Here is a 9,215-nt window from a genome sequence, read left to right on the forward strand (position 1 = left end):
TGATTTCTCCGGCCCTTTTTTGAGAGCGTTTTTCGAGAAAAATATGACGTGCTGCAAACGGATTAACCCCTGACAGTCTTTGTCTGAAACTCAAATGTCGTCGAATTAGATGAACGTTATATTTGGCAGAATTGTCAATTGGATGAAGACGCCACCTTGAGGCCTTCCCTCATTAGTACAGTACAGGAAACGTCAACAAAATTATTGCGGCCTCAAAACAACAATGCGGTAGTTGAGTATGCTTTTTGATGATCTACTTGTAAACCTATCGGTGGGATTTGGCTCTCAACTGTTACTTTACTGAGGAAATAACGATAAAACGGGCTGTTAAATATAGGTCACAAGAGTTCAGGTTCAGAAAATGGCAGAAATTCCAATGTACTGTGCGCTTTCACTGAGTTGCGTCAAAACAAAAAGTACAGTAGATACTTCAAATATACACAGTTGGCTAAAAGTTGCCATACATTTTTTAACATCACAATTTAATTTATTAAACATGTTACGGTAATTTGGTAGATATCAGATAACATTTTTTTTTAGCTATGTGAAGGTTTTCAGTTAGGGTTTCAATTCCAGGTATCTTTGTATTGGTCTGATAGTGGTCAGTTCTTTTAAGTTTCAATAACAAGTGAATCAGGATCCAAAATGTATGTTCTTAGAAAAGATGTTCTTTTGCCATTGGACATCAATGAACTCTGGAGGTCTACGGACTATTTTGGAATATACAGCAGGGCAACACATTTACAGTTCTAACTTAAAGGTTGAGCTTTTTCTGCCTCGGAGCATTCATGCCGAGGCCAATTTGTTTGCCCTTTCACCCTGTCGCCTGTTAGGTTAAAATATTACATGGTTACATTAGCATTAGCCGGTTATATTAGCATTTTACGGTTATCTTTAAAATTGTAAATATTATGAACGGAATTAAATATTTACCTTATTGCGCAACGTTGTAACCTAACAATTGGCATGTTCGTTTTGAGAGAGATCACCAAAGAAGCCGGCAAGTTACTCACAGATGATTTATTCCTAACAATTTGATGTAATGCAGAATTCTGGGTCTCAGCTCCCTGACACAGAAAATATTTGTGTGCCCCAAATCAGTAAGAGAGACGAAAAGAGAAAGACTTCGACTGAGCAGCCCAGATTTAAAGGTGTCCCACATGCATATTCAAATTTGGCTCAAGCAAAGAAATCAGCAGTGGATTGGATCCCTCTCTTCTGATGTCGTCATCCTTCTGGCGGGATGTCGCGGAGACTGCTCCAGTTGCCTTTGCGTTGGTTTATGTTGTATCCCTTCACCTCCTTCCTTCAGCCTTGGTCAGGTCGTAACTTTTCCTCTCCTTTTGGTGATACGAATCAGCGGACCCCTCGACTCCCGATTGCCTGCAAAAACACAACTCCGACACATATTCCACATCTGCTCCCTGACTCATCCACTGAAAACAAAGCACAATCGATACTGATTAACGCACTATTTTAATGTTCATCATACAATGTTAAAAATGGCTAACTAAATGTATTTATTTCCTTCACGCCTCAGACATGCCCATGGTGATGACACAAAGAAAAGCGTACGCATGTGTCCAGCTAAGGCCTGACACTTGTGATAAGTGAAGTTTTTCACACATCTTGTACAATGCTCCATTAGGTAAAGAGCCTCAAACGGTGTCCTGACCTCTGACCATGTCCTCGTCATCGTCCACGGGGCAGATGGATGTTAAATGTCTCAGTAGAACAGTTTAAATTGTGCTGCCCAATGACTCGAGTCCCTGTGAAATGTCAGCTATGTTAAAATGAGTTTTCAGTCCCCAAGGTATTTTGAAAGAATGGAAGGCAGTACCTGGGATGAAGGTAAATTAACTGTTGAATTTCGTTACAACATGGTTGTTATTTGTACAATGAACTATTTCCCTTCTCAAAAATGAATATTAATGATCATAAAAATACAGTACAAGAAAGTTTTGAGGATGAATCGCTTGTCTTTGCATTCACACAACGTAAAGGTCACTTGACACTTTATTTTAACGCCTTTGAGTGACAGCGTCTCTTGAGGCAGCCAGACACTCTGAATCCTCAAATGTTAATCTTACTACATGAATAAGCAGCACCAGACTAGAATTGAGGAGCCCAGATTTAAAGGGTACTACATCTTCTTCTTCTCCTTTCGGCTTTTCCCTCCAGGGGTCGCCACAGCGAATCAATGTCCTCCATCTAACCCGGTTTTGTGCATCCTCTTCTCACACACCAGCTACCTTCATGTCCTCTTTGACAACATCCATAAACCTCCTCTTTGGTTTTCCGCTCGGTCTCCTGCCTGACAGTTCAAGGCTCAGACATCCTTCTCCCGATATCGTCACTCTCTCTCCTCTGGACATGTCTAAACCATCTTAGTCTGGCCTCTCTGACTTTCTCCCCAAAGCCTCATTAAAAATACTGTATGTGTTCTATTTGTGACAGGAAGCACGGTGTTCTTAGGCTGTCCAAAGGCCTGGAGCCCAAGCTGCTTTCAGACCACACTAACCGCCGCCCTTTTTAATGGTGATACGAGTGCAGCATGTTCTAATTCACAAATTCCTTGTGTGTGCTACATAGTTGGCCACTAAAGTTGGTTCAGATTCTGATTCTGATTACTTGAGCCAAAGTTGTAATTAATGACCAAAGGAAAAAAATAAATAATATGAAGTGCTCTTTAGGCATGTTTATTGACACAGTGGTATTTTATATCAACGTTCCTTTACTGACATTACTGTCAGTAATTGTCACTGAAACTAACGCGGGTAGTAAAACACAAAGACCAATTATTGGATTGGATTTGCCTTTATTAGTCTCACAGTGGATTAATTTACATTATTACATACATTATATGCACTTTTATCATTTATACTTTTTTCTAAGAATGTCTCGCTCCCATCCATTGAAGGGAGTTAAAACAAGATAAATGTTGCAAAATTTTCAATGAGAATCTTTGCTGAGTGTATCCGGGAACCTCACATGTGAGATTCTTCAGCTAAATTCATTCACGTACCAGTCAGGCAGAAAAGAATAAGAAGAGTCCTTGTGGACCGAGTAGGTCACGTTACAGCCTGAAACCCAGCGAACCAGATACACCAAACTGAAAGACAGAGAATATAGTTGAAGGAAGAATTTCGTGTGTCAACATTTTCAAAGAAATTTCAGATAGCTTCTAATGATTGGTCACAGCAATAAATGTGAATATTTTGAGAAACTACATTGCAGTAAACCAATGGGGGTAAATTTGGAAGAATTGTGATTTCCAGCTCATTGGGCCATGAAAATGCTGGGAACTCACCAGGGATCGTCTTCGGTTGCCACGCTTTTGACAAATGTCAGGAAGGCGTTGCAGAAGTTCTTGGCGACTGACGGCTCCCACCACCCGTCCTTGGCCTGCTCCACAAGACGCGGATGCGTTATTGCGATCGTTTGGTTCACGCTCGACATTGCCAACTGCAACAGCTACCTTGACGAGCGGCGGAAAGTCTGAGATCTGGTAGGTCTGAACGGAGACAACAACTCCGTCATCATCACGGAAACCAATCACGATGCGAGGGACTCCAGCGAGGAAGGACTGTGCCCACCACCTGAGCAGCTTCCACCTGATGAGGAAACAATCCAAGATCTTAATCTAGGGCAACCCATAACGCAGTCATTTCCAATCTTTAGTGAGCACATATTTGACAGTTTTCACCGGAATGAGTTCCACTGCTTCTTGGGTTCTGTGATCTCTCTGGCCGTCTTGACCTCTACATAGCAGCCGGGAGGCACGGCGTTGGAATCTTTGTCCCGGCAGTCCACTTCGGCTGAAAACAGCAGCCTGTGATCTGAGAGACGAGTTTGGAGCACCGTGTAGAAGGCCTCGTTGGTGTTGACCACGCCGCTCGGATCGGGGGAGCCGTCCATCTTGTCTTTTGAGAGAGATGTATTGTATGTTGGAAAGGCAAAGGAACTTGCCAGAAAGTGACCCTAATGAGGATGGTTGGGTTGCCAAGTTATCACATCAAATGCCATATGTGATAACCTTTTTATTTGGCCTTAGAAGTCTGTACTGCCCGAGCTTCCCATGTAATCCCAACTATCCTGTAGATGCTAATAAAGGAAACATGATACTGGAGGTGTCTGACCCTGAAAAAAAGACTATCAAACATGAATTCCTACCTGCGCACATGAACTGCTCAAATTTGAATCCACAGTATATCATTTCAAGATTCTTGTCGTTGAGAACCTCACGAGCCTTGCAAGCAGCCTTAGTTTCCACTTCGCCGACATAAAGTGTCCCCTTGAATTTGGTGACAGCCAATAACCAGCCGTCTGTCCTTTTGTAGGGCGTAGTCAGTGTCATGATCTGGTTGACGACCAACGGGGGGGCGCTGTCGCCCCCGCCTACACCTCACAGGTGCTGGTCGTCCCGATCAGATTGGCGACGTCAGCCCTGCCTGCAGCCTCGCAGGTGCTGGTCATTATAATCAATGGCACTTAAAAGGACACCGGGCACGATCATCCGGTGCCGATTCATTGTTTGTTTGCTGCTTGGTTGCAGCATGCATCGTGTACGTGTTTGTTGAACCTTGGCGGACTTTTACACTTGGTTTTCTTTTGCTACTTTGTATTTTTTCCATTCAGATCATTTTGATGTTTTATATTTTGTTCCTGCTGACTTTATTTTAATACAATTTGTCAAACAACCTCCTGCTCCCTCCTGCCTGCTTTTTGGGATCCGAACCCGCCATCACCACCTCGCAAACCGTGACAGAATGAATCGGCCAACCATCGGATCCCGCAGGTACATCGGACCCGTCTCATTTCCACCCTGTGCCTGGCAATGCTACGTCCACGTTAGCGAAAGCCTCGTCGCGTTTGAATCGCGTCACTCGACGAGCCGCAACGTCCACGTAAACGTCCGGCCGAGACCTCCTTCCAGGTGGCCGTCCAGGGTGACCCTGGGTGACTGGCATTGCACGCCCACGTCCAGCCACGCTGTCGTCGTGCATGACGAATTGAGTCTCATCCACGACGAGCCGTGCAACGTCCGAGTCAATGTCAGTCCGAGACCCCACTCACCGCTGGATCCCGGAGCGGCTCTGGACTGGTCTCGTTCCCCCGGAGCCGGGCAGTTCACGCCCACGTCGGCGTCCGGCCGAGACCTGGTCCCATACGGCCGTACGGGGTGCCATTCTGCGCCTGGCAGTTCGACGTCCACGCAGAGCCATGCGCCGTCGCGTGAACGTGCGAGAGGGATCGCACTCACGCCCACGACGATCCGTGCCGCGTCTTCGTCCACCCCAGGCCGAGTCCCGTTCCCATCAGGCCGCCGCCCGTCGTATGCTGGAGAGGCAGCGGTTGCCCTCTCCACCGACCGTTCCCTGGCGAGTGGACCTTTTTGGGAGACTGTTGGGACTTCTGGAAGCAGCCCCTTGAAGGGGGGGTACTGTCATGATCTGGTTGACGACCAACGGGGGGCGCTGTCGCCCCCGCCTACACCTCACAGGTGCTGGTCGTCCCGATCAGATTGGCGACGTCAGCCCTGCCTGCAGCCTCGCAGGTGCTGGTCATTATAATCAATGGCACTTAAAAGGACACCGGGCACGATCATCCGGTGCCGATTCATTGTTTGTTTGCTGCTTGGTTGCAGCATGCATCGTGTACGTGTTTGTTGAACCTTGGCGGACTTTTACACTTGGTTTTCTTTTGCTACTTTGTATTTTTTCCATTCAGATCATTTTGATGTTTTATATTTTGTTCCTGCTGACTTTATTTTAATACAATTTGTCAAACAACCTCCTGCTCCCTCCTGCCTGCTTTTTGGGATCCGAACCCGCCATCACCACCTCGCAAACCGTGACAGTCAGAAGTTTGGCCAAATGGCCTCGACACGTCACAAAGTCAAAATCCAAACCTCTGAAAAAGGTTAAAAGGAAAGAAAAGAAAACAAAAAAGGTTAAGTGTGGTGACGTGGTTGTCTCAACTTACTGTTTTGTATCGACACACATACACTGTAATAAGACATGTTTTTTTCCACCCCATTGCATTTGTAGAATGTGAACTGAGCAATCCCCTGCAGTTTTTAGTCATCCCAGGGCCCTGAGCAAACGTAAATGGCATTTGAATTAACAAAATGGCTGCCCGGAAGTATTGTGATATCAGTTGGATGACAAATGAATGTGCGATTCCCACCACTACTTACAATGAAGACGAGGCCTCTGCGTTCTGTGTGAGCTTCGTTCTGTTGGCCAAGATCCATTTGAGGATGTGGTCAAGCTTTTCCTTCACATTTTCATCCTTTGGTTTGTAACGGTCCTCATATCCGTCCCTCAGGTTAAAATGTGGGGTTTCTTCAGATTCCACATAGTACCTCAGCTGCCTGCTGTCATTGAAGAATTCACGTTGAGAGTCCAGAGAAAAGAAGCCCACTTCAACAGGTTGCTCGTACTGGTGGGATTTTCCATTGTAAGGGGATCGTTCGGTGCTCAAACACTGATTCATGCTTGTGTAACCGGCCTCAGGCCTAGGGGATACCTGAGTCGGTCCAAACGCGTCACAGGCAGGTAGCCCTGTGAACGACGAGGAAAGACGACACGAGACAACCGTGTTAATCAGCTTCACACAACGGCATTTATGACCATTTACTCATCAAAACATCAATTCAGCAATTTCAATATCAGAATACATTCATGTGTAGATCTATACATTCAACATCTATACATTATATATATCCTCCACATTCGCACATGCTTATGCACGTCTGCCCGCTCGTGTGTGTTGTACTGGGAACTACAATTGACATCCAAAAATCCAAATTCATCAAAGCCACAAAACAAGGTTTCATATCTAGCATCGCCCAATAAGTCCCCAATTACTTTAACATCTTGAGAATGTCTAACACTTATTATTTTGAATACCTGTGAACGACGAGGAAAGACGACACGAGACAACCGTGTTAATCAGCTTCACACAACGACATTTATGACAACTGCGCATGCGTGAGCTGAGCCTACATCGCCTTCCTCTGTTCCATTCACAGGTGCGTAGAGCCCTCTCCTGACTTGGTAGTCTAATCGACTAACATACAATAACAGAGGTCGTTTCTAACCCCCTACACTCTCCCCTGTTTTAAAAGATGTCCCCCGACATCTTGACTATACCAACAAGTAGTCAAGTACCAATAGAAGCACAGTCATCTGTCTGATCTCCGTAGGGTGGTGTCAATCACATTGTACTGCAACTACATTCAAGTCCATACCGTCGGGGTAGAGTAGCAATAGTGTTCAGGTCGCACTAGATAATGAGTCGTGGGGTAAGGCATGCAAGTATACAACACATTTGCCTCAGGTCTCCAAGCCTGGTATGATGGATGACCCAAGTGTTCATATGTGAATATCTCTGTGGGTCTTCGAGTACGAGTCGACCTTCGTGGCAGCGATTCCATTCCACTTTGTGACGCGGTGTCCAATTCCACCAACTCCGCCGGCGCTCCTGCATCACCCTCATTATCATCCATTACAAGTTGTTCCGGGCTTCCCTCAGCAGGTAGGCTGTCAGCTGGTGTTGGTTTTGGTAATGATGCTGGTACGACCAATGGAAACGCTTCCTCTACCTGCTGCCCATCCTCTGGTTCCGTAGTTTGTGCCTGGGGGTGGAATTCTGATGCCACCGCTCTTAAATTGTGCGGTTCAGGTTGACACCTGATGACTGCCTGTCTTCCTTGTATACACAGGTAATACGTCTGTGTAAGCTCTCAGTCGTACAGGAGTAGTCCATCGATGAGAAGGTTTCTTCAGCCGTCATCTGTACAATTTTGAAGGTTTCGGACGACCCTCATCAGCATTACGAAAGTTTAGGCAACTTTCGTAATGCTGATGAGGGTCGTTATGCTGATGAGGTGATACCGGTGGGAGTGGGGGTAATAGGACAGTCGTTAGTCAGGAATGTAGGAACAATCAGTGGGGCCACAGGGAGGGGTCCTCTGCCCCCCCAACCTGAGAGTAGGGACCTATCATAGATGTGTCCGGCGCCACCATGTCTGGACATTAGGGATATATAAATAGGGCCGATACGACCAGTCAGACTTTAGTTCGCTGACGAAGCCTCTTGGATAGGAGGCGAAACGTCCGAAACCTTCAAAATTGTACAGATGACGGCTGAAGAAACCTTCTCATCGATATACACAGGTAACCGTCGGAGATTGTATGAACATCCCTCCTCTTCATCTGAATACACACGATGCTTGTGTCATCACTGTGCTGGTCACGGGTGTTGGTGTGTCTTCATCACACTGTCCCCTGACTCAGTGTTCAATTTCTCAGTGGCTTCAAAACTCCGTAGCTTCGTCTTGAAATCTGCAAACTTGATTTCATCATTTGAATGCGCTACATCAGAATCAGAATCATCTTTATTGCCAAGTATGTAGGACACACAAGGAATTTGTTTCCGGTAGAACACGCTGCACTAGTATCGTTGTCAAAAAAAAATGCTAAGTGGCACTATACAGTTCCATTTTGGCTACTGTTGAAAGAGTTCAAAGAGTTAATGGCTTGGGGGAAGAAGCTGTTTAAATGTCTGCTGGATTTGGTGCGCATGGATCGGTAGCGCCTGCCTGAGGGGAGTAGCTGGAAAAGGTGGTGGGCAGGGTGCGGAGGGTCCAGTAGGATTTTCCGCGCCCTAGTTTGGATTCTTGCAGTGTGCAAGTCCTCGAGAGTGGGTAGGGCGGTGCCAATGATTTTTTCCGCCGTCCTAACTGTCCGTTGAAGTCGGATTTTGTCCATTTTTGTGGCGGCCCCGAACCAAACGGTGATGGAAGAACACAGGATGGATTCGATGACAGCCGTGTAGAAATGTTGCAGCACCTCCTGTGGCAGGCCATGCTTCTTTAGCAGCCTCAGGAAGTACATTCTCTGTTGGGCCTTTTTCAGGATAGAGTTGGTGTTGACCTCCCACTTCATGTCCTGGGAGACTGTGATTCCCAGGAACTTGAAGGTCTCAACGGTTGACACCAGGCAGTTGGATAGTGTGAGGGGTAGCTGTGGTGATGGATGTTTCCTGAAGTCCACCATCATCTCAACTGTCTTGAGCGTGTTCAGCTCCAGGTTGTGACGGCTGCACTAGAGCTCCAGCTGCTCCACTTGTTGTCGGTACGCAGACTCGTCGCCGTCTTTGATGAGACCGATGACCGTGGTGTCGTCTGCGAACTTTATGAATTTGAC

General features: G+C 46.3%; 1 protein-coding gene across 1 annotated transcript; it reads right to left on the minus strand.

Annotated features, from left to right (window-relative positions):
• Positions 1-2,811: 2,811 nt before the first annotated feature.
• LOC148899212 (decapping and exoribonuclease protein-like) lies at positions 2,812-7,809 on the minus strand. The gene is made up of 7 exons (XM_088994295.1): positions 6,200-7,809; positions 5,859-5,913; positions 4,174-4,345; positions 3,707-3,923; positions 3,479-3,614; positions 3,311-3,405; positions 2,812-3,112 (listed from the first exon to the last, which is right to left on the minus strand). The coding sequence occupies exons 1-7, from the start codon at positions 6,496-6,498 to the stop codon at positions 3,004-3,006; spliced, it is 1,083 nt and encodes a 360-aa protein (XP_088850421.1). The 5' UTR covers positions 6,499-7,809; the 3' UTR covers positions 2,812-3,003.
• Between the last annotated feature and the right edge of the window lie 1,406 nt (positions 7,810-9,215).

The sequence above is a fragment of the Hippocampus bargibanti genome, linkage group LG04, assembly GCF_051943395.1.
Source record: "Hippocampus bargibanti isolate YZ-2025 linkage group LG04, ASM5194339v1, whole genome shotgun sequence".
Lineage (NCBI taxonomy): Eukaryota > Metazoa > Chordata > Actinopteri > Syngnathiformes > Syngnathidae > Hippocampus > Hippocampus bargibanti.